This window comes from Pongo pygmaeus, chromosome 4 (genome assembly GCF_028885625.2).
Source record: "Pongo pygmaeus isolate AG05252 chromosome 4, NHGRI_mPonPyg2-v2.0_pri, whole genome shotgun sequence".
In the NCBI taxonomy this organism is placed as follows: Eukaryota; Metazoa; Chordata; class Mammalia; order Primates; family Hominidae; genus Pongo; species Pongo pygmaeus.
Window position 1 is genome coordinate 145,875,058 of NC_072377.2, and position 26,124 is coordinate 145,901,181.

The 26,124-nt window shown below is 44.6% G+C and overlaps 4 protein-coding genes across 5 annotated transcripts in view; all 4 read left to right on the forward strand.

Moving 5' to 3' along the window:
• LOC129036253 (protocadherin gamma-A3) overlaps positions 1–26,124 on the forward strand; it is a 173,655-nt gene that overhangs the window by 20,971 nt on the left and 126,560 nt on the right. The gene's annotated exons all lie outside the window — the stretch shown is intronic.
• LOC129037336 (protocadherin gamma-A5) lies at positions 68–10,151 on the forward strand. 2 transcript variants are annotated; one of them, XM_054489317.2, is made up of 2 exons: positions 68–2,772; positions 10,062–10,151. In XM_054489317.2, the coding sequence occupies exons 1-2, from the start codon at positions 319–321 to the stop codon at positions 10,149–10,151; spliced, it is 2,544 nt and encodes an 847-aa protein (XP_054345292.2). In that variant the 5' UTR covers positions 68–318. The 2 variants fall into 2 exon arrangements, with proteins under 2 accessions (XP_054345292.2, XP_054345299.2); XM_054489324.2 differs by lacking the exon at positions 68–2,772 and adding an exon at positions 4,155–6,968.
• Positions 10,586–13,030, forward strand: PCDHGB3 (protocadherin gamma subfamily B, 3). Its single transcript, XM_054489323.2, has one exon. It carries the CDS (start codon positions 10,586–10,588, stop codon positions 13,028–13,030), a length of 2,445 nt encoding a protein of 814 aa, XP_054345298.1.
• LOC129037334 (protocadherin gamma-A7) lies at positions 21,263–25,250 on the forward strand. Its single transcript, XM_054489322.2, has one exon. The coding sequence runs from the start codon at positions 22,782–22,784 to the stop codon at positions 25,233–25,235; it is 2,454 nt and encodes an 817-aa protein (XP_054345297.1). The 5' UTR covers positions 21,263–22,781; the 3' UTR covers positions 25,236–25,250.

The following is a 26,124-nucleotide window of genomic DNA, read 5'->3' on the forward strand; positions in this document are numbered from 1 at the left end:
CTGAATGCACATTTTGAATTTGGAACTATATGAATATTTCACATATTTTAAAACAAATGAAAACTTTATTAATTAAAAAAAAAGAAAAAAGTTCTTAGCAAACGTTGACAAGCCATTGGTGCAGTTTCCTGAGAAAACCTCTGAGCGTCGCTGTCGGTCAAAAGAACGAAGAGAAGCGTTTGGAAGCCTCTTAGAGGGGAACTTCCTGCACAAACCAACCACACAGAGGAGGCCAGTATAGATTCGGAAACAGAAAACAAAAGCAGGAAGAGTGACCTTAGCCCGGATTCTGCCATCCTCGGAAGGCTTATTCCTCCTATGGGCAAAAGAGCAAAGGGAGCCGGAGGGAGACAGAGGATGAAGGCGAGCGCAGGGAGGTGCGGGCTGCTGCGGTGGCTGCAGGTACTGTTGCCCTTCCTATTGTCTTTGTTCCCCGGGGCTCTCCCAGACCAGATCCGCTATTCAATTCCAGAGGAGCTGGCCAAAAACTCGGTCGTAGGAAACCTCGCCAAGGATCTGGGGCTCAGCGTCCGGGACTTGCCGGCCCGGAAGCTGCGGGTTAGCGCGGAGAAAGAATATTTCACAGTAAACCCAGAAAGCGGGGACTTACTTGTGAGTGACAGAATAGACCGAGAACAGATATGCGGGAAGCAGCCTCTGTGTGTTCTGGATTTCGATACTGTCGCTGAAAATCCACTAAATATTTTCTACATAGCAGTAATTGTGCAGGATGTAAATGATAATACCCCACTATTCAAACAGACTAAGATTAATTTAAAAATTGGCGAATCCACTAAGCCAGGTACAACATTTCCACTTGACCCAGCCCTGGATTCAGATGTTGGTCCTAATTCACTACAAAGATATCACCTTAATGACAACGAGTACTTTGATCTCGCTGAGAAACAGACTCCAGATGGTCGTAAATATCCTGAGTTGATTCTAAAACATTCTCTGGACAGAGAAGAGCACAGTTTCCATCAATTGGTCCTCACAGCTGTGGATGGCGGAGACCCACCTCAAAGTGGCACGACCCAAATCCGAATCAAAGTCACGGATGCCAACGATAACCCTCCAGTGTTCAGCCAGGACGTGTACAGGGTCACCCTGAGGGAGGACGTGCCTCCGGGCTTCTTTGTACTTCAAGTGACGGCCACCGACCGGGATGAAGGCATAAACGCGGAGATCACCTACTCCTTTCATAATGTGGACGAACAAGTGAAACACTTTTTCAACTTAAATGAAAAAACAGGAGAAATCACGACAAAGGATGATTTGGATTTTGAGATTGCAAGTAGTTACGCTCTCAGTATCGAAGCAAAAGATCCTGGAGATCTAGCAGCCCACTGCAGTATCCAAGTGGAAATTCTTGATGACAACGATTGTGCACCTGAAGTTATTGTGACTTCAGTATTTACTCCCCTACCAAAGGATTCGCCACCAGGAACAGTCATCGCCTTGATAAAAACGAGAGACAGAGACTCTGGAGAAAATGGAGAAGTTTACTGCCAAGTGTTGGGAAATGCCAAGTTTATTTTGAAATCTTCCTCAAAGAACTATTACAAACTAGTGACAGACGGCGCCCTGGACCGGGAGGAGATCCCAGAATACAATCTCACCATCACAGCCACCGACGGGGGCAAGCCGCCCCTCTCCTCCAGCATAATTGTCACCCTGCACATCTCCGACGTCAACGATAATGCCCCAGTTTTCCAACAGACTTCCTACATGGTTCACGTGGCAGAGAACAATCCTCCTGGCGCCTCTATCGCTCAAATCAGTGCCTCTGACCCTGACTTGGGCCCCAATGGCCAAGTTTCCTACTCCATCGTAGCGAGCGACCTGAAGCCGCGGGAGATTTTATCCTACGTGTCCGTGAGCGCGCAGAGCGGGGTGGTGTTCGCGCAGCGCGCCTTCGACCACGAGCAGCTGCGCGCCTTCGAGCTCACACTGCAGGCCAGGGACAAGGGCTCGCCAGCGCTCAGCGCCAACGTGAGCCTGCGCGTGTTAGTGGGCGACCTCAATGACAACGCACCACGGGTGCTGTACCCCGCGCTGGGGCCTGATGGCTCCGCCCTCTTCGATATGGTGCCACGCGCCGCAGAGCCCGGCTACCTGGTGACCAAGGTGGTGGCGGTGGACGCAGACTCAGGACACAACGCTTGGCTGTCCTACCACGTGCTGCAGGCCAGCGAGCCCGGGCTCTTCAGCCTGGGGCTGCGCACGGGTGAAGTGCGCACAGCGCGTGTCTTGGGCGACAGGGACGCGGCCCGCCAGCGCCTACTGGTCGCTGTGCGTGATGGAGGACAGCCGCCACTCTCTGCTACCGCCACGCTGCACCTAATCTTCGCAGACAGCCTGCGAGAGGTATTGCCAGACCTCAGCGACCGCCCGGAGCCCTCTGACCCCCAGGCAGAACTGCAGTTTTACCTGGTGGTGGCCTTGGCCTTGATCTCAGTGCTCTTCTTCCTCGCGGTGATTCTGGCAATCTCCCTGCGCCTGCGACGTTCTTCCAGGTCAGACGCTTGGGGCTGCTTTCAGCTTGGTCTCAGCTCCAAGCCTGGACCTGGGGTTCTCCCCAGTTACAGTGAGGGAACGTTGCCCTATTCCTACAACCTGTGTGTGAACTCAGCCAAGACAGAGTTCAATTTTCTGAACGTAACCCCGGAATTGGTTCCCGCACAAGATCTCCTCTGTGACAATGCCTCTTGGGAACAAAATACAAATCATGGAGCCGCTGGGGTCCCTTTTGCCTCAGATACTACTTTGAAGGTGAGCTTTAATTAATTTATTTTCACTTCTGGTTTTACTGTTTCATCTAATTTGGGTAGGAAGTTCCATTGCATATTTCTTTGTCTGTAAGTTAGATTTGGCCAATGTTGTGCCTTAATTATCTTAATCTTATCTAACTGAATTTTAAGTGTTTTCTCTCTGAAGTGTGAGATTTATTTACCCATGAATGCAAACCTTTATCACATGAGATACTGCACTGTATTTCTTTTTCTTCCTCATCTTTACATTACTTCTCTCTGCAGATTTGTTACTGTTGAGACTTTAGGCAATTACTTTCACCTTCAGGCTCTTTGTTATTCAAATTTTAGTTTTACTTCCTCTTAGAATCATAGTACTTCAGAGTAAAGAGAGTCTTCATTTTAGTAGTCTTTGGAAATTGGGAACCAAAGAAGAAAGACTTTTGCATAATGGCATGGCTTGTTAATCACAGGGCGTGGGTAGGACATTGTCCCATTGACTTGAAGACCAACACTCAGTAAGCTAAATGTCTTGGAATCACAAATGTATTTCTAAAGGACAGGCAATGTTTGAGGTCTGAGGTGTCTGCTAGAAAGAGTGCATTTAACAAATGTGAGAAATCATTCTCTAATATGCATTTTAACAAATTGCTCTTGAGAAAAATTACACATTGAGAAAAATCTTACAACCTATGTTCACATCATTTTCTACAAAATATTACTTAAAACTTTGCTTTTGAATTTCCCAATTACATAGAATTTTTATTTTCTTAGTTTTCTATGAAAGTGTTATTAAATGAAATGACTTTCTGAAATGTCCATTTTTTTCAATCAAGAGGTTTTTCTATTTCTGTTGTCATATAAAGATGATAGCAGTAAATATCTGTCTCAACATAGAAAGGCCACTCAGTACTGCTCGACAAGTATCTGGTCATGCTTTCCTGCATGGATGATGAAATAAAACCCCATCCTCCACAGTTACTATACTGATTGTCACTGGAACTACAAATATTTGAACATGGTAATAGAAAAACATAAAAATGCATAGTTAACCCAACTCAAACGCTGTCTGAGATAGTGGAGAGACTTTCTCAAAGTCCTCACAAGTAACAAAGATCTTTATTTCTTCTGCATATGACAGCTAATATAACTTACATAAATCAGTAGGCCTGTTTGGAAAGGTGCATGGAGAACTGGGTTTGTTTCCTTGGTATTCCTATGTGCAAATAAGCACGTTTTCCTAAATGTATCCTAATAAAGAGATGAAATCTTGAGTCCTACAAAGGTAAGAATTTGAATGTCCTAATTTAATGGACTAAATATAGATAAGAGATAAATAAAGGACATAGGCTCCCCCAATGACGCATTAAATAAAATTTTTGTAAGGTATTGGAATCTAATAATCATATTGATCTCAGGGATTGTGGAAGTCTTGCTATTCAGAATTAAAGCTGAATTAACGGTCATAAACAATGTTTCACAGTTAAACATTAAGGATATGGCAACATTATTAGAAATAAAATTATAACTAAAACTTAGGAGAAATAAAAATGGAATGTGGTGCAGTCACTGGTTAGGACTCTGAGCGTCGCTGTTGACCAAATTGGGAAAGAAGCTGCCGCAGAGGCGACCCGACTCTGCTCCCTCCATACTAAACACACAGAACAGACAAGCTCCTAGGAAAACCCAACCCTCCACGCCCATTTTCGTCAGGGAATATGTACCCATCGGCTTTAGATAAATAAGGAAACAGCACGCTGAACCAGAACTAAGAGAAAATTGGGCAGAGAGAAGGCAATGGCGAGTCCACCTAGGGGCTGGGGCTGCGGAGAGCTACTGCTGCCCTTTATGCTCCTGGGGACGCTGTGCGAGCCAGGATCTGGGCAGATCCGCTACTCGATGCCGGAGGAGCTGGACAAAGGCTCCTTCGTCGGCGACATAGCCAAGGACCTCGGGCTGGAGCCCCAGGAGCTGGCGGAGCGCGGAGTCCGCATCGTCTCCAGAGGTAGGACGCAGCTTTTTGCCCTGAACCCGCGAAGCGGCAGCTTGGTCACCGCGGGCAGGATAGACCGGGAGGAGCTCTGCGCTCAGAGCCCGCTGTGTGTGGTGAACTTTAACATCTTGGTTGAGAACAAAATGAAGATTTATGGAGTAGAAGTAGAAATAATCGATATTAATGATAACTTCCCGCGTTTCCGGGATGAAGAGTTAAAAGTAAAAGTTAATGAAAATGCGGCTGCAGGGACACGGTTAGTGCTTCCCTTCGCGCGGGATGCAGATGTGGGTGTGAACTCCCTCCGGAGTTACCAGCTCAGCTCCAATCTGCACTTCTCTCTGGACGTGGTAAGCGGAACTGATGGACAAAAGTATCCGGAGCTGGTGTTGGAACAGCCCCTAGACCGCGAGAAAGAGACCGTTCACGACCTCCTCCTCACAGCTTTAGATGGCGGAGACCCGGTACTCTCCGGCACCACGCACATCCGTGTTACAGTCCTCGACGCAAACGACAATGCGCCCCTGTTCACCCAATCTGAGTACAGCGTGAGTGTTCCAGAGAACATACCTGTGGGCACTCGGCTGCTCACGCTAACCGCCACGGATCCAGATGAGGGAATAAACGGGAAATTGACCTACTCTTTTCGCAATGAAGAAGACAAAATTTCGGAGACTTTCCAACTTGATTCCAACCTGGGGGAAATCTCAACTCTACAATCACTGGACTATGAAGAATCCAGATTCTACCTCATGGAAGTGGTAGCTCAGGATGGAGGCGCTCTTGTTGCCAGCGCTAAGGTGGTGGTCACAGTACAGGACGTGAATGACAATGCCCCCGAAGTGATCCTCACCTCTCTGACCAGTTCGCTCTCTGAAGACTGTCTTCCCGGAGCTGTAATCGCGCTGTTTAGCGTACATGATGGTGATTCTGGAGAAAATGGTGAGATTGCATGCTCTATTCCTAGGAACTTGCCTTTTAAATTGGAGAAGTCATTTGATAATTACTATCACCTATTAACAACTAGAGACCTGGACAGAGAAGAGACTTCAGATTATAATATCACTTTAACCGTCATTGACCATGGAACCCCGCCCCTCTCTACAGAAAGCCACATACCCTTGAAAGTAGCAGACGTCAATGACAACCCACCCAATTTCCCTCAAGCCTCCTACTCCACCTCCCTCCCAGAAAACAACCCCAGAGGTGTCTCTATCTTCTCTGTGACAGCCCATGACCCCGACAGCGGCGACAACGCTCGAGTCACCTACTCCCTGGCTGAAGACACATTTCAGGGGGCGCCCTTGTCCTCCTATGTCTCCATTAACTCTGACACCGGTGTCCTGTATGCGCTGAGATCCTTCGACTATGAGCAGTTGAGAGACCTACAGTTGTGGGTGACAGCCAGCGACAGTGGGAACCCTCCACTTAGCAGCAACGTGTCGCTGAGCCTGTTTGTGCTGGACCAGAACGACAATGCGCCCGAGATCCTGTACCCCGCCCTCCCTACAGACGGTTCCACCGGCGTGGAGCTGGCGCCTCGCTCCGCAGAACCTGGCTACCTGGTGACCAAGGTGGTAGCGGTGGACAAAGATTCAGGCCAGAACGCTTGGCTGTCCTACCGCCTGCTTAAGGCCAGCGAGCCGGGACTCTTTGTGGTTGGGCTGCACACGGGCGAGGTGCGCACAGCGCGGGCCCTGTTGGACAGAGACGCGCTCAAGCAGAGCTTCGTGGTGGCCGTCGAAGACCATGGCCAGCCCCCTCTGTCAGCCACCGTCACGGTCACCGTTGCCGTGGCCGACAGGATCCCTGACATCCTGGCGGACCTAGGCAGTATCAAGACCCCCATTGACCCTGAGGATTTGGACCTCACACTCTATCTTGTGGTGGCAGTGGCTGCAGTCTCCTGCGTCTTCCTGGCCTTTGTCATCGTGCTGCTGGTGCTCAGACTGAGACGCTGGCACAAGTCACGCCTGCTTCAGACTGAAGGCAGCAGGTTGGTGGGTGTGCCCGCCTCGCACTTTGTGGGCGTGGATGGGGTTCGGGCTTTCCTGCAGACCTATTCCCACGAGGTCTCCCTCACCGCGGACTCGAGGAAGAGTCACCTGATCTTTCCCCAGCCCAACTATGCAGACACGCTCCTTAGTGAAGAGAGCTGTGAGAAAAGCGAGCCTCTTCTGATATCTGATAAGGTAGATGCAAACAAAGAAGAACGACGAGTTCAGGTTAGTTTTCTCTTTCGATAAGGATGACCTGAACATTTTCATTTGTTTCCTTTTTCATGTTTCTGTCATATTCAAAATCAGCTAGTTATGTAAATAGTGGAACATTATTTGCTCTATTGGAGATTAATTTTTCTTTTGTAATTCATGCTTTCTCCATTTGTTTTCAAATTCTGTTTTGGGAAGTCTAGCTGATATCTGTAGACTTAAGTGAAACAAATACCTTAAAGGAAAGTGGTTAAATATAATCATTTTACCCAAATATTTTGTTATATTGGAACTGCAGTTCTATTAACAGAAAAGATGTTTTATTAATTCAAATTGTTAGATATATTGTTCTCTTTCGAGTGTCTGCCTAGACACCATTAGTGAATGTGTTTTGGAAAAGATAATGTGTAGGACTGATATTTTAGTCTACCTGAAATTTGTTTAAGGAAATAATTTACAGTATTTACGTAGATCAGTGGAAAGGTACAGAGAACTTCTGGGTCATAAATATCAGAAAAGAGGCCGGGCGCCGTGGCTCACGCCTGTAATCCCAGCACTTTGGGAGGCCGAGGCGGGCGGATCACGAGGTCAGGAGATCGAGACCATTCTGGCCAACACGGTGAAACCCCGGTCTCTACTAAAAATACAAAAAATTAGCCGGGCCTGGTGGCAGGCGCCTGTAGTCCCAGCTACTCAGAAGGCTGAGGCAGGAGAATGGCGTGAACCCGGGAGGTGGAGCTTGCAGTGAGCCGAGATCGTGCCACTGCACTCCAGCCTGGGAGACAGAGTGAGACTCCGTCTCAAAATAAATAAATAAATAAATATCAGAAAAGTAGATTCAATTTATATTGATGATAACATGTAGCATTCTAAAGTCTGGAAAGTTTGTGTTAAGCCATGTAGTTATTGGATATGTGGGCTTGTTGAGAGAAGAAATCGTGTAAATGAACCTCAAAATTGGGCTTCGTTCTGTGACATTAAGCTTCCAAAGAGTTACATACTGCTGCATTCAATAAATGTAAATATGTCACACACCTGGCATCTTCTGTTATAGATAAACCCTTTACTTATTAGAATCAATACCTACTGAAATGTTAGCGTTTCTTTAAGTGTAGATGCAATTCTTCTTTATTACTTGAGTCTAAGGTTGTATTTGAAAAAAAAAGAATTCAACTTAAGGATGGTTCAAAATTTTAAATTTCATATCTAATGTATGTGCTCATCTTAAACTAATAGATTTGTCTTAATGAAATACTGGTCTATGTGCCTCAAATTCCAGGAGGGTGTGTTATGTAATGAAAGAACTACTAGATTTCCCTTCTGCATCTGATTTGCTGAAGATGATTTTCAGATGCTTCTTATTAAAATATTCTTAATCCTTCCAATTTTGTACTTTTAACACCTTAAGCACCTTAAGCATCAGCTTCAAATAATGACTAAATAAGGGGAAAAGGTAATAAAATATTACAAATGGGATATTAAGCTACATTACTCAACCACATGAAAGGTTAATTGACACATTAAAGAACCTAAGACCACTTGATTTTTATTTTTTAAACATTGTTAAAGAGCATTCAAGTATATCTATATCTATATACATATACACACACATATATATACACACATATGCACACACAAACACACATACACACACACACGGACATTCTGACCAAAAGGTAAAATGTACAAACTCACCGAATAGTGAATGCAGCCAAAGAGTAATAAGAGAATCTATACAATAGGTGTCGACATCATTCACTCCTATGTGAAAACTTGCTTTTCCATTATTATTTTAAAGAAAATGTTATAAGCTTCTTAGAGTAGGGTGTTTGGGAAAAAAGTAAAGGTTACAGATTTGGGTACATTTCCTCTGAGTTAAATTTTTTGTGCAATGGAAAAATATCTTTAAACCCTCTATAAACTACTAACAGACTTTATAAAATGCTTGATCCATACATTCTGAATGTATGTACTATATATACCATATACTTTTAAATATCTGAATCTTTAGTTTTATATGTGTTCTGAAGAATAATTTTTCATACTAATTGAAGTATTCATACAATGAACACTTGGCATTGTGTTGGAAGACACTTGCTTTTGGAGCAAAGTCTTGAGTCAGTTATATTTTTGATGTTTGTATAAAGGTGACAATGAGTGGCTGTCTAGAATTCTGGATACCGTGAGTAGTTTAAGATGCTATAATGCTTTTCCACTATAAGGTGAATTCAGTGTGGAACTCATTGCTTGTTGCTGCACACTTGCCTAGTTTTAGAGTAACAATACATTATGTAGGCTAAAGATAATTTCTTTAGGAAGATTTTCTGGTTTGGAAATGGAATTAAAACTGTAAGACACCTGTCAGAAACATGGAAAATGGCATGTTATTGACCAGGGAAAAGTGTAAATAACAAAAAGTTGGGATGATCAGATGGTTAACTGAGGGCCAAGGAAAAGTGGACAGGAAGATTACTTATATAATTAAATAATATAATTATAAGGACTTACAATTCACTCCCCAATCCTAATAACGCATCATTGTTAGGCTACTTGAGAAGAAACAGTACAGTTCAGGACAATTGTGATGTAGTATGAAAAAACATCCTTTGTAAAAGTTTCTCATTTGGGCCAGGGTGGTTCATGACTATAATCCCAGCACTTTGGGACGCTGAGGTGGGAGGATTGCTTAAAGTCAGGTGTTCAAGCCCAGCCTGGGCAACATAATGAGACCCCACCTCTATAGAAAAAAAAAGTTTTCAATCATGCTTATTTAATTAAAAGTAGACACTTGGAAACAAAGGAAAAGAGACCCTCTTGCTTCTTACTATACTTCTATTTTATAAGGTCAATCATTTCCTCATTACCCGTAACCTCTTTTGGGGGGAGATAATAAAGATAAAAGAGAAGAAAGTGAAACATAGAATAAAACTAAAAGCTATGAGATTATAACTTTTAGAAGTTAGAAGAAAAGGAAATAGAATGCAATAAGAATACACGTGAAGCTGATATTTCAAGCCTCTTTATACTACGTCTTCTGCCATCACCAAAAATAGCTTTCATTTGTATGATTTTCTATGTATTATTTTATTTGGCCTTCATTTCTACTAGAGTAAGCAAAGAAGATATTATTATGGCCATTTTATGAAAATGGAAACTAAAAACATGACGGGATTGAGCAAGATTATCTCTGCCCTTTGACAAGTAAAAGGTACTTCATTTGGATGGTTAAAGCTCAAATTAAAAGAAATAACAGACTAAAGACATAGTAAATATATTTAATGTTTTTTAAAAGTCCTTTTAAAATGGGAAGAAAGTATCACTATCAGTACACTGCCGATTTTTCTCCTAACTGGCTCTTTATTTGGAGCTGATTTAGTCACCACTACTGCAGTTCTGCAGCAGAGGCGCCGGGTGCCGCTCTTGGCTAATGCTGTGCAAAATATTGGCTCCTCCCGCCGCAGCCAACTCGGAAGAAAAGTGCACTCTCTATCCGGCTTCCTGCAGCGGAGACACCCATTAGAGAACCCAAGCACCAAGACAAAGCAAATAGTTTGTTCTGCTCAGAGAACTCTTGGGATTATTTAAAGATCTCTTGTCCTCGGATTTAGAAAGGCAAAGGCGCACAGAGCGGGATGGGAAATAGCCCCGGATGGAGGGGCCCAGCAGGGCGGAGGCGAATGCTATTTCTCTTCCTGCTCTCTTTGTTAGGCCAGGCGCTCTCCGAACCTATCCGCTACGCTATTCCCGAGGAGCTGGACAGGGGCTCGCTGGTAGGGAACCTCGTCAAGGACCTGGGGTTTGGCGTGGGGGATTTACCTACTCGGAACCTGCGGGTTATTGCAGAGAAGAAATTTTTTACCGTGAGCCCCGAAAATGGGAACTTACTTGTGAGCGACCGTATAGACCGAGAGGAGATTTGTGGCAAGAAGTCGTCGTGTATTCTGGAATTTGAAATGGTTGCCGAAAAGCCTTTAAACTTTTTTCATGTAACTGTGCTGATCCAGGATATTAACGACAACCCACCGACCTTTAGCCAAAATATCACTGAACTGGAAATCAGCGAACTGGCGCTCACTGGAGCCACATTTGCCCTGGAATCTGCGCAAGATCCTGATGTAGGTGTCAATTCGCTGCAGCAGTACTACCTCAGCCCTGATCCGCACTTCTCTTTGATTCAGAAGGAGAACCTGGATGGCAGTAGGTACCCAGAGCTAGTACTGAAAGCACCCCTGGACAGGGAAGAGCAGCCACATCACCACCTGGTCCTCACAGCTGTGGATGGGGGCCAGCCCTCCAGAAACTGTACCACCCAGATCAGGGTAATTGTCGCAGACGCAAATGATAACCCCCCAGTATTTACTCAGGACATGTACAGGGTCAATGTTGCAGAGAACCTGCCCGCTGGCTCCTCGGTATTAAAAGTGATGGCCATTGACATGGATGAGGGCATCAATGCCGAAATCATCTATGCCTTCATCAATATTGGTAAGGAAGTGAGACAACTGTTCAAGCTGGACAGTAAAACGGGGGAACTCACCACTATTGGAGAACTGGACTTTGAAGAGAGAGATAGCTACACAATTGGTGTGGAAGCAAAGGATGGTGGACATCACACTGCATATTGTAAAGTACAGATTGATATCTCAGATGAAAATGACAATGCCCCGGAGATAACCCTGGCTTCTGAATCCCAACATATACAAGAAGATGCTGAGCTGGGAACTGCTATTGCCCTGATCAAAACACATGATCTAGATTCTGGATTTAATGGAGAAATCCTATGCCAACTAAAAGGAAAGTTCCCCTTTAAAATCGTTCAAGATACCAAAAACACATACAGGTTGGTGACAGATGGAGCCCTGGACCGGGAGCAGATCCCAGAATACAATGTGACGATCACAGCTACCGACAAAGGCAATCCACCGCTCTCCTCCAGCAAGACCATCACTCTGCACATCCTTGACGTCAACGACAACGTTCCGGTTTTCCACCAGGCCTCCTACACGGTGCATGTAGCTGAGAACAATCCGCCTGGAGCCTCCATTGCGCATGTCAGCGCCTCGGATCCCGACTTGGGACCTAATGGCCTTGTCTCCTACTATATCGTGGCCAGTGACCTGGAGCCTCGGGAGCTGTCGTCCTATGTGTCCGTGAGCGCGCAGAGCGGGGTGGTGTTCGCGCAGCGAGCCTTCGACCACGAGCAGCTGCGCGCCTTCGAGCTCACTCTGCAGGCCCGCGACCAGGGCTCGCCTACGCTCAGCGCCAACGTGAGCCTGTGCGTGTTAGTGGACGACCGCAACGACAATTCACCGCGGGTGCTGTACCCAGCTCTAGGGCCCGACGGCTCCGCGCTCTTCGATATGGTGCCGCGCGCTGCAGAGCCTGGCTACCTGGTGACCAAGGTGGTGGCGGTGGACGCAGACTCGGGATACAACGCCTGGCTGTCCTACCACATTCTGCAGGGTAGCGAGCCCGGGCTGTTCAGCCTGGGGCTGCGCACGGGTGAGGTGCGCACGGCGCGTACTTTGGGCGACAGGGAGGCCGCCCGCCAGCGCCTGCTGGTCACTGTGCGTGATGGAGGACAGCCGCCTCTTTCAGCCACCGTCACGCTGCACCTAATCTTCGCAGATAGCTTGCAAGAGATACAACCTGACCTTAGCGACCGCCCCACTCCCTCTGACCCTCAGGAGGAGCTACAGTTTCACCTAGTAGTGGCGTTGGCCTTGATCTCAGTGCTTTTCCTCCTCGCGGTGATTCTGTCAATCTCCCTGCGCCTGCGACGCTCCTCCAGACCCGCCACTGAGGGCTACTTTCAGCCTGGTCTCTGCTCCAAGACTGTACCTGGAGTTCTCCCCACCTACAGCGAAAGGACTTTGCCTTATTCCTACAATCTGTGTGCTGCCTCACATTCCTCAAACACCGAGTTTAAATTTCTCAATATAAAGGCTGAAAATTCTGCACCACAAGATCTTCTATGTGATGAAGCGCCTTGGTTTGAAAGTAATGACAATCCAGAAATGCCTTCTAATTCAGGCAATTTGCAAAAGGTGAGTTTCTTCAAACCTTTCCTTCCATAAATATAATTGGGTTTCGATTCATTGATTTAGAGATAAAAAGAATACAGATTAAATATTCCCTGATTACATTATTTTATTGATTTTCTGGTGTAGAGTAGGGTGTCTAGGAAATTCTTTGTAGAATTTCCTGTATAATATCTGCGTTGCAGTTGTTCTTTCATAGAAAGCCTCCTTTTGATAGTCTTGAAACTTTTGTTAATCCTAATACACTATAATCTGAAACATTTTAAATACAGTATTATCTCACACTGTCATTTTCAGGCATATCTATCCAGAATTAGACACAAATCTGCACAATTAAGTGGTTTACTTAGTTTTAATGCAGTCAATCCTAAAATATATGAAACACAATGTATATCTTAACACATTCTTAATGTAAGCTATATATAATATTTTTGCTTCCCTTTGCATGTTTTTAAAAGTATACACAGATGTTGCCTATGTCACGGCAGTTTTTAATTTCTATGCTAATCAAAAGAAATAATGGCATCTAAAATGGCAACTCTTGTAATGGGCACTGTAATGAATTGGTTCAAAACGTGTTTGTGTGGCATATGCCTGTAGTCCCAGCTACTTGGGAGGCTGAGGTGGGAGGATCCCTTGATCCCAGGAGGTTGCCGCTGCAATGAGCTATAATTGTGCCCCTGCACTCTAGCCTGGGAGACAGAGCGAGACTTTGTCTCAAAAAAATGTGTCTGTGGTTGTTGGTACCCTTACTGAAAATGGGACTAGAGTAAATGATGGTGAAATGTGATGATAATTCAAAATTTACAGAAGATTGTAATATTATTTCTGTTCCCCAAGGTCCTAAGAGATATTTACATAAAAAATGAATGGTAAACTTCCGAGAACATTTAAAATTATTCAAAATAATCTCTTGCACTCTTCTAAATGCTTCATTATCTTGGGGAGGGAAATATTGAGTGTCATCTCTGCAGATTTAGCAGAAATAGAATTCTCTGTGTGATAGTTTCACAAAACGATGCAGTATTAAGTTAGGACTCTAAGCGTCGCTGTTCACTAACCTGGGCAAGCAAATCAACGGAAACTCAAGTTACATCCTCCAACCACAAAGCAAATCAGACGGGAAAGCAGGAAAGCTGTGCAGAAATTCTGACCTGAAACGCTTCGCATCTGGTCTCTGCTTGTTGAAGGACCTTCACCGCTATTTCTGAGAAGAGCAAAAGTGATGCAGACCTGCTCTTCCTCTTCTTAATCCCAGAGAAGTCTCTAATAAGCCAGTAATGGCGCCTCTACAGAGGCATCCGCAGCGCAGCGAGCAGGTCCTGCTCCTCGCGCTCCTGGGGACACTGTGGGGGGCCGCGGCAGCGCAGATCCGCTACTCTATTCCCGAGGAGCTGGAGAAAGGCTCCTTCGTAGGCAACATCGTCAAGGACCTAGGACTGGAGCCCCGGGAGCTGGCGGAGCACGGAGTCCGCATCGTCTCCAGAGGTAGGATGCAGCTTTTCTCTCTGAACCCGCGAAACGGCAGCTTGGTCACCGCGGGTAGGATAGACCGCGAGGAGCTCTGTGCTCAGAGCCCGCGGTGTCTGGTGAGTTTTAACATCCTTGTCGAGGATAAACTGAATATTTATCCCGTGGACGTGGAAATAGTGGACATTAATGACAATACACCCCGATTCTTAAAGGAAGAATTGGAAGTGAAAATTCTCGAAAACGCAGCTCCATCCTCTCGTTTTCCACTAATGGAAGTCTATGACCCTGATGTGGGAATGAACTCCCTTCAGGGCTTTAAGCTCAGTGGTAATAGCCACTTCTCAGTGGACGTTCAAAGCGAAGCCCATGGGCCCAAGTACCCGGAGCTGGTGCTGGAGGGCACACTGGACCGGGAAGGAGAAGCCGTTTACCACCTGGTCCTTACTGCCATGGATGGCGGCGACCCTGTCCGCTCAAGCGTCGCCCAAATTCTGGTAACAGTTCTAGATGCGAATGACAATGCTCCAGTGTTTACTCAGCCTGTCTACCGTGTAAGTGTTCCTGAAAACCTGCCAGTAGGCACACCAGTGTTGGCAGTAAATGCCACGGACCAGGATGAAGGAGTCCATGGGGAAGTAACTTATTCCTTTGTGAAGATTACAGAAAAGATCTCACAAATTTTCTGTTTGAATGTTTTGACTGGAGAAATTTCAACTTCCGCAAATCTAGACTATGAGGACTCGAGTTTTTATGAGCTGAGTGTTGAAGCCCGGGATCGGCCAGGTCTTCGAGACAGAGCGAAAGTCTTAATAACTATCTTGGATGTCAATGATAATGTACCAGAAGTGGTTGTTACATCTGGAAGCAGAACAATTGCTGAAAGTGCACCTCCGGGAACAGTAATCGCTCTTTTTCAAGTGTTCGATCGAGACTCTGGCCTGAATGGCCTGGTAACCTGTTCCATCCCGAGAAGTCTCCCATTTGAATTGGAAAAATCAGTTGGCAATTATTATCGATTAGTGACAAAGGCAGCTCTAGACCGGGAAGAGGTATCCTTGTACAACATCACTGTGACAGCCACGGACAAAGGAACACCACCTCTGTCTACAGAAACAATCATCTCTATAAATGTGGCAGACACCAACGACAACCCGCCTACCTTCCCCCACTCATCCTACTCAGTCTATGTCCTTGAAAACAACCCCAGGGGTGCCTCCATCTTCTCTGTAAATGCACTGGACCCAGACGTGGACCAGAACGCCCAAGTCTCCTACTCACTGGCAGAAGACACCCTCCAGGGGGCGCCCCTGTCCTCCTACGTGTCCATCAACTCCGACACTGGGATTCTGTACGCCCTGCGCTCCTTCGACTATGAGCAGTTGAGAGACCTACAGCTGTGGGTGACAGCCAGCGACAGCGGGGATCCTCCACTCAGCAGCAACGTGTCGTTGAGCCTGTTTGTGCAGGACCAGAACGACAATGCGCCCGAGATCTTGTACCCCGCCCTCCCCACAGACGGTTCTACTGGCGTGGAGCTGGCGCCCCGCTCCGCAGAGCCCGGCTACCTGGTGACCAAGGTAGTGGCGGTGGACAGAGACTCGGGCCAGAACGCCTGGCTGTCCTACCGCCTGCTCAAGGCCAGCGAGCCAGGGCTCTTTGCGGTGGGGCTGCACACTGGCGAGGTGCGCACGGCTCGGGCCCTGCTGGACAGAGACGCGCTCAAGCAGAGCCTCGTGGTGGCCGTCCAGGACCACGGCCAGCCCCCTCTCTCCACCACTGTCACGCTCACCGTAGCTGTGGCGGACAGCATCCCCGAAATCCTGGCCGACCTGGGCAGCCTTGAGCCCTCCAACGTTTCTCACAACTCTGACCTCACATTGTACCTGGTGGTGGCGGTGGCCGCGGTCTCCTGCGTCTTCCTGGCCTTCGTCATCGTGCTGCTGGCGCTCAGGCTGCAGCGCTGGCACAAGTCACGCCGGCTGCAGGCTTCGGGAGGTGGCTTGGCGAGCATGCCCGGCTCGCACTTTGTGGGCGTGGACGGGGTTCGGGCTTTCCTGCAGACCTATTCCCACGAGGTCTCACTCACTGCAGACTCGCGTAAGAGTCATCTGATTTTCCCCCAGCCCAACTATGCCGACAGGCTTATCAACCAGGAGAGCTATGAGAAAAGCGAGCCTCTTCTCATAACTCAGGATTTACTTGAAAAGAAAGGAGACCCCAGGCAACTTCAGGTGAGTTTCTTTCCGCCTAAGCGGAAGAGTAATCTGATCTTCCCGCAGCCCAACTATTCAGACAGGCTCATCAGCCAGATCGGCTGTTATAAAAGCGAACCACTTTTGGTACAGGAAGATTCGTGATTTTGTAAAGTGGAAGACTCCCTTGTTCAGGTAAGGGTATTGTTTTCATTGGTTGACAGGAAAATTAAAGATTATCTTTGATTAGTGCTTAGTTTTCTTAGTCCTTTGCAGAGAATCACATAATTCTAATGTTTTTCTTTTATATCAAAAGAATGTTCTGAAGTCTTAATTTTGTGGGGGAAAATAATGCATGTCCTACTTTTTCTTTACCTTTCTCTTCTTGGCAAACTATTTGTGTCTTGGATTGAGTACATCTCGTTTCTTAGGTTTTTTCCTACTATGTGACATTTGTAAGGTTCTTTCTTTTTCTAATGTGGGAAAAAAATAACCTTAATTTAGGTCAGTGTTAAAGATCAAGATCTTGCTTTTAGCTAGCATGGTGGCTCACGCCTGTAATCCCACCTCTTCAGGAGGCTGAGGCAGGAGGATCCCTTGAGACCAGGAGTTTGAGACCAGCCTGGGTGACATAGCACGACTCTGTCTCTACCAAAAAGAAAAAAAAATAGCCAGATGTGTGGTGTACACCTGTAGTCCCAGCTACTCAAGAAGCTCTGGTAGGAGGATTGCTTAAGTCCAGGGGTTTGAGGCTGCAGTGAGATATAATTGTGTCACTGCACCCTAGTCTGGGAGACAGAATGAGACTCTTTCTCTCTCAAAAAAAAAAAAAAAAAAAAAATTTTGTTTTTTCTTAGTGTTACTTAATAATTATAAATGACGGAGGTTCATACAAGAGATCTTTCACCTTTACTACTTAGGAATCAAAAATTATTTTTAAAAAGATAAGAATCATTGGTAACTGCAGCAGAGAACACCTGATCTTTGGTGTTAAAAGACCTGAATAACATTCCTGTAACTATCTGTCATTTACTTGGGCCAGTTACAATCGCTGTTATCTTCCAATTAAAATTAAGATTTAAAAGACTTCCCTTATCAGAGATGGGATCTCCCTCTGTTGCCCAGTCTGGAGTAAAAATCCACTTGTAACTGCTGCTCACAGAGTGTGTATCCAGGGCAACTTGAATCTGTGTTCCTGGGTTGCGATCCTAAAGCTTGGCTCAAATAAGCTCTACTTATATTATTTTTTAAAACAAGACTTTCCTTATCTAACTGACTCAAATTCTAAGAAAATAATTTTATAACTTTTTTTCAAACTATAAAGCAGCATAGTGAACACGTATTTGTTGACATCACCATTATTATAATTATCGGGTTGTTAACAATAACTAAGCACCGATCCTGTGTGCCTACTACAATGTCTTTTGCATACTGTGTGCCTGATAGTATTTAAAAGTGAAAATAGCCAGGTGTGGTGGCTCACGCCTGTAATCCCAACACTTTGGGAGGCCAAGGCAGGCGTCTCACGAAGTCAGGAGTTTGAGACCAGCCTGACCAACATGGTGAAACCCAGTCTCTACTAAAAATAGAAAACTTAGCCAGGTGGGGTAGCATGGGGCCTGTAATCGCAGCTACTCAGGAGGCTGAGGCAGGAGAATCGCTTGAACCTGGGAGGCAGAGGTTGCAGTGAGCCAAGATCATGCCACTGCACTCCAGTCTGGGGGACAGAGTGAGACTCTGCCTCAAAAAATAATAATAATAATTAATAAATAAAGAGTGAACATGAATTTTTAAACATGCTCGGTTTTATGTCTGCTTATAGGACATATCTCTAAAAATAGATGACTGACTGGTGAATAGGAGAACATATGTTAAGAGGTTCAAATAAAAATTTAAATATTTTAGCATTTTAACCCAGACAATAAGGCTTTCATCATATAGGAACTCTTTATTGAAATATTTCAAGAAAAAAGGGATTATCATTTAGAAGACTGATTAGTCTTATTTATTATGACTGAAATGTGCAAACAGAATCATTGTTTCATGAACAGAAAACAGCAGAGTTTTTCACTGTCAATGATGTTCGAATAGAAAACGGATCACTAAGGAGATAGGAGATTCTGTTATCGACAGTCTTCAAAAGTAAGTTGATGGCCCTGGAATTAATGGAGTACAGGGGATTCTATAATTTGATGACTTGTTGAACTACATTATAGTCAAGATTTTTTTTCCAGTCATGAGTTGGAAGATTCTACAATCTGGTGGTATTATAGAATGGATTGGCCACTTGTGCATCTGAATTTGTTATGAATGTGTAAGAAAAAAGTAATTGAGAAGATACCTTGAAAATAAATGAGAACCTCCTTTGTAACCTGACTTTGTCAATCTTCATAATGATAACATTGAGTTGATGTGTTTTTAAATAAGGTGCTAAGAGTAATATGTGTTTTTCTGAACCAATATTGTGGTATTTACATTTGAGGAATTGTTATAGATTTATTTATTTCAAGTTTCCAAGGGTATATACCTAAACAAGAGATCTAATCATACACATCTTCAAAGCTCATTTTCTTGTATCTTTGTGATATAATTTGATAAAATAACAATTTTAAACAACTTGAATCTTGGATATTAGTCTCATGAGTTAGATGGGCTGTTATACATATGATTATTTCATAAACTCTGAAAGTGTGAATGTTATTTTACTATACCACCAATTTGGGATGTTAAACTACATCTTGAGCATTTGTTGTTATAGGGAAAGCTCACTAACTACTTTTCATGGAGATCAGGCTGGTTTATTTTATTCTCTTATTACCTGTGACCATTTCATTTAAACAAATAAAATATTTCACTGATGAAAAAACTACCAACTTCTACTCTCACAAAAGTAATTCATTCTTGTGGACTGACCAACTGTTAAACATCCTGGCAATCATGAAATTTGCTAAGTTATGGCTAAATGAATTTCTTTCATCCACCTGCAATACAGATCATTAATAATAAGATAGGCTATCTGAGGTTTTGAGAGTTCAGTATAGAATTTTGAAGCATCAGGAAAAAAAAACTACCAAATTATTGTCTTATTCTTATTTTATGGTCTGTGAAAAACTTTTTTTTTTTTTTTGACAGAGTCTTGCTCTGTCTCCCAGGCTGGAATGCAGTGGTGTGATCTCCGCTCACTGCAACTTCCTCCTCCTGGGTTCAAGCGATTCTCCTGCCTCAGCCTCCCAAGTAGCTGGGATTACAGGTGCATGCCACCATGCCTAGCTAATTTTCATACTTTTAGTAGAGATGGGGTTTTACCATGATGGCCAGGCTGGTCTCAAACTCCTGACCTTAAGTGATCCACCGCCTCAGCCTCCCAAAGTGCTGGGATTACAGGCATGAGCCACTGAGACCAGCCTGAAAGGCATTCATTTCTGATCAGGCTTCTGTTGAGGTGGCAATTGTCAAAGGGGAAGGAGTAAAATCTCAGAGGAGAAACATTGGAAAATACCTATATCTTTGCTTGAGAATGAAAATCTAAATGGAACTTCAAAGAACTGTTTTGTTGTTTGTTTTTTAGAGAAAAAAAAAAAAAAAAAAGGTCCCAAAAAGAAAAGAGAGAAGATAATCAATTCGATGCCCAGGAAGCCAAATAGACTTTACATAGAATTCTTTTTAATGCAACCAAACAAATGGTCAGGATTCTTCCCAATATCTTAGTCAACAATAATATACACTCTTTAAACTATGAAATGATTTCAATTTGATACAATGAGCTTATGTTAGATTTTATTAAACATATCTTGGTGGTCTAGTAAAGATCTTTAATATTTAATTTTATGATGTTCGGTAACTTAGAAAATGTGAATGCTAGAGATAATGAAGCCATTTACTCCGTGGGGTATGTATGCTTTGTGTTCAGAGTAGTCTATAATTTAATTTAACTAGATCTTATTTCTTTTTCTCCAAAGAAGGTACCAAGACACAATAAGTTAATTGAGACTTTTTTAAAACAGTAGAATAAGAAACAAATGTGAGATGAAACTATGAATTTTGAGGCATCAGGTAGAAATGGATCAAGACATTGAGAGCTATAACCTCCAAACATGAAAGTTTGTTTGAAAATGTCTACAAGTACTTATGTTGTTTAATAATCATACACTTTGCTTGCCTCAACAAGAAGTTCAAAAGTACTATTAAACAAATAGAATTTAACTCCAGTTTACAGAATTCATCTATAATACCTCTATTAGTTCTTTTAAACAAAATTTATCTACTTTGTGAATGCAAAGATAACTATGGATTATTTTGATAGATCAAAACAGAATCTCCTTCAAAGTGTTCCCTGTATTCTGGAGCAATGCCACCAGAAAGCAGAAATAGGTTACTTAGGAGTCTCCCACAAAACTAAGTTAAGCTTTCTTAGTGTTAGTTCTGGATTCTCCTCCTGGTTCCACCAACTACTCTCCAGGACCTAGAAGAATTTACAAACCAAGGCCGTTTCTTTTCAGGTCTTTATTCCAGGGCAGGTCATTCTCTTTTATTCTGCAACTATGTGAAAGGAGCTTTCTTTTCTTTCTGCTAGCAGAGGGTAGGCTTGAATCCATCAATAATTTAGTTTTACTCTAGCAACATCAGTGGAGAGATGAGTACCTCTAAGGATCCTGTCAGGACAGTCCTGCATTTTGCTCAAATGCTGCCTAGAGATCCCTGTTTTCTCAATTACACTAGAATAGAGTAGGATGAAGATTTGAATTCATACTAGGATGAATACTTGAATTGAATTGCATAATGAAAAGAATCAGCCAATCCATTATCCAGTTTCTTATGAATTCACAGCCCAGTAGGATCTCTGCAGGTTTCTGCCTTCTGTAGAAAATGGGTTGCTTCTATAGCTGATTGTTGCAGCCAAGACAAACAATGATTTCTTTCTTTTTTTTCTCACAAGACTGGGAGTGAGAATATTTGGATTCCGACATTGTTCTACTACTATATAATCAACAATCAGGAACCAGGCAAGGCAATTCCCTCTTTCTTTCTTTCTTCTTTTTTTCTTTTTCTTTTTTTTTTTTTTTTTTTTTTGGCAGAGTTTTGCTCTTGTTGCCCAGGCTGGAGTGCAATGGTGTGATCTCGGCTCACCACAACCTCCGCCTCCCGGAAAATCAAGCGATTTTCCTGCCTCAGCCTCCTGAGTAGCTGGGATTACAGGCGCGCGCCACCACGCCCGGATAATTTTGTAATTTTAGTAGAGACGGGGTTTCTCCATGTTGGTCAGGCTGGTCTCAAACTCCTGACCTCAGGTGATCCGCCCGCTTCAGCCTCACAAAGTGTGGTATTACAGGTGTGAGCAACTGCACCTGGCCCCCCCTCTCATTTTTTAAACGGTTAAAATGAAGGTGTTAGACCGTCTCTAAGGTTCTATACAATAAAAAATTTATTAAAATAGGTCTGTATATTTTACAACAATTTTGACTTTCTGAATCTTGCATCATGGTGTCTAGAACATATGTGTTCAATTAATACTGAATTAATTAAAATTTATATACACTGATGTAAATATTTTCTACGTAAAATCTTTCATACATATTTAAATAAAATTTACCTTTTTGCCTTCAATGACTGATTTTCCCATGTGCAATAACGTGTGAGTCAGTGCCCAAAAGAGTCACTTGAAAGTTGCAAGGCAAAGCAGTTTTTTAAAAATTATCTAAGATTATCAAACACCCGTCCATGAACACTGTTGCATTAATTCAGTGTCTTAAAAAGGATTTTTAATTATCAGGGATATCTAGAGCAAAGAAATCTAACAGGGAAATTTTGAAAGATGAAACAATTTTCTATGAAATCAGTGTATTGTGTGCATCAATCTGGTGCAGTAACTTAGTAAGGACTCAGAGCGCCGCTGTTCACCAACCGGGAAAAATGGTGCGAGAGATCCCACAGAAACCACCGAGTTTTACAGCACAGAGAAACGACAGATTGCGATAAGCCCTCTTCCAGGCTACACTAAACTCAAGCCTCTATCCTGCTGGATTCTGCGCTCCCCTTCCTAAGACAGAGGGGTCCACCCGGATACACCCGCATTCTGCAGCACTTCCCGAGACCGGCGCCTAAGCAAGAGAAGCAGGACGACTATGGCGGCTCAGCCGAGGGGCGGGGACTACAGAGGATTCGTCCTGCTCTCCATCCTCCTGGGGACCCTGTGGGAAGCCTGGGCAGGACGTATTCTCTACTCCGTGTCGGAGGAGACGGACAAAGGGTCCTTTGTGGGAGACATCGCCAAGGACCTGGGGCTGGAGCCCCGGGAGCTGGCGGAGCGCGGAGTCCGCATCGTCTCCAGAGGTAGGACGCAGCTTTTCGCCCTGAACCAGCGCAGCGGCAGCTTGGTCACTGCGGGCAGGATAGACCGGGAAGAGATCTGCGCTCAGAGCGCGCGGTGTCTGGTAAACTTTAACATCCTGATGGAAGATAAAATGAATCTTTACCCTATAGACGTGGAAATAATAGATATTAATGACAACGTTCCAAGATTCTTGACGGAAGAAATAAATGTAAAAATAATGGAGAATACAGCTCCTGGGGTTCGGTTTCCGTTAAGCGAGGCTGGGGATCCAGATGTGGGCACGAACTCCCTCCAGAGTTACCAGCTCAGCCCCAATCGCCACTTCTCCCTGGCTGTGCAAAGTGGAGACGATGGAACTAAGTACCCGGAACTGGTGCTAGAGCGGGTGCTGGACCGGGAGGAAGAGCGGGTTCACCACCTTGTCCTCACAGCCTCTGATGGCGGCGACCCGCCCCAATCCAGCACCGCCCGCATCCAGGTGACAGTGGTGGATGTGAATGACCACACGCCTGTCTTCTCTCTGCCTCAGTACCAAGTAACTGTCCCCGAGAATGTGCCAGTGGGCACAAGACTGCTCACGGTACATGCTATCGACCTGGACGAGGGAGTCAATGGGGAAGTGACATATTCTTTTCGGAAAATAACTCCTAAACTTCTACAGATGTTTCATCTGAACTCGCTTACAGGAGAATTATCAACTTTAGAACGATTAGATTATGAAGAAACTGCCTTCTATGAAATGGAGGTTCAGGCTCAAGATGGTCCTGGTAGTCTGACAAAGGCAAAAGTACTGATCACAGTTTTAGATATAAATGATAATGCTCCAGAAGTGACTATGACGTCTTTAAGTAGCTCAATCCCTGAAGACACACCTCTTGGGACAGTCATTGCTCTTTTCTACCTACAAGACAGAGATTCTGGAAAGAATGGTGAGGTGACCTGCACCATTCCAGAAAACCTACCTTTTAAATTAGAAAAATCAATAGATAATTATTATAGATTGGTCACAACCAAAAACTTGGACCGGGAAACACTCTCTTTGTATAACATCACACTGAAAGCCACAGATGGTGGAACTCCTCCCTTGTCCAGGGAAACTCACATCCTCATGCAGGTGGCAGACACCAACGATAACCCACCCACCTTCCCCCACTCATCCTACTCAGTCTACATCCCTGAGAACAACCCCAGAGGGGCCTCCATTTTCTTAGTGACTGCACAGGACCACGACAGTGAGGAGAATGCCCAGGTCACTTATTCCTTGGCTGAAGACACCATCCAGGGGGCTCCAGTGTCCTCCTATGTCTCCATAAACTCTGACACTGGAGTCCTGTACGCACTGCAATCCTTTGACTATGAGCAGTTGAGAGAACTACAACTAAGAGTGACTGCACGTGACAGCGGGGACCCGCCTCTCAGCAGCAACATGTCACTGAGCCTGTTCGTGCTGGACCAGAATGACAACGCGCCCGAGATCCTGTACCCGGCCCTCCCCACAGACGGTTCTACTGGCGTGGAGCTGGCACCCCGCTCCGCAGAGCCCGGCTACCTGGTGACCAAGGTGGTGGCAGTGGACAAAGATTCAGGCCAGAACGCCTGGCTGTCATATCTCCTGCTTAAGGCCAGCGAGCCAGGACTCTTTGCGGTTGGGCTGCACACGGGCGAGGTGCGCACGGCTCGGGCCCTGCTGGACAGAGACGCCCTCAAGCAGAGCCTCGTGGTGGCCGTCCAGGACCACGGTCAGCCTCCTCTGTCAGCCACCGTCACACTCACCGTGGCTGTAGCCGACAGCATCCCCGAGGTCTTGGCCGACCTGGGCAGCCTTGAGCCCTCCGACGGTCCTTACAACTATGACCTCACGTTGTACCTGGTGGTGGCGGTGGCCGCAGTCTCCTGCGTCTTCCTAGCCTTCGTCCTTGTACTGCTGGCGCTCAGGCTGCGGCGCTGGCACAAGTCACGCCTGCTACAGGCTTCAGAAGGTGGCTTGGCGAGCGTGCCCACCTCGCACTTTGTGGCCATGGACGGGGTGCGGGCTTTCCTGCAGACCTGTTCCCATGAGGTCTCCCTCACTGCGGACTCTCGGAAGAGTCACCTGATCTTCCCCCAGCCCAACTATGTAGACACGCTCATCAGCCAGGAGAGCTGTGAGAAAAATGATTCTTTGCTAACATCCGTAGATTTTCAGGAATGTAAAGACAAAGTGCCAAGTATTCAGGTGAGCCCAGCCCTTCCTTTGTTTCCATGAGGAATTTATTTGCATGATATTTCTCTATTATTTTGCAAAACAAATGTTTTGAAAATAGGGATTTAAAAAACTTTATAGAGGTAAAAATGAGTTTACCAGTCTCCTTCAGTGGTGACACTTTAATATAGAACACATAGGATATAATATTTCTTTAGTGAAAGCCTGTGGACAAGATTATGAATATGTGGACTATCATATCTTATAATTTCCACCTACTTTCCAATCTATGTTCCAACCTACTTTCTTAACTCATATATTTTATAAATTGGAATGAATCGAGTCTTTCATATTGCACAAGGTTAGCAGGAATAAAACACACCTCAGCTGCCTTCTCAGGATTCTCTTTAGCATTCAAATATGTAAGAGGTTCTGAAAGATTTCTTCCATGTGAAGATTTTTTCTGTGCCTGATTCTGCCTCCATGTACCTCAGCTTGGTCGTCCTAAAAAATCTTGATTGCTTCTTGATGTATTTACAGTATAATCATCTATTAATGGGGTGGTAGTAGAAGGTTAGATTTATGCCTAAAGAATGAAATGTGTGTGTATCACACTTCACTAAGATCTATATCAAAGACAGATATCAAGTCTAATGCCACACTAAAGGCCATTGGACAAAACCAATAAAATATGTCAAATAAAATGTCATTTTAAGTATTGTAATTGGCATTTGTGACATAGGCAATTACATATTTTAACAGAGAATTCCAGTGTGCTGTTTTAGTGGTACAGCCAGATGAAGTGTGTCTGTGGGCTATCAAAGTGAGAGATTGGGGATGCTGGCTTTGTTTCAACTGTCTCGTGTACTCAAACCTTAGACCATCTTATGCACACAGATCCTAGACCAGTAGTTGATTTTATTTATTAGGCCTACTGAAAAATTCAGTTGGA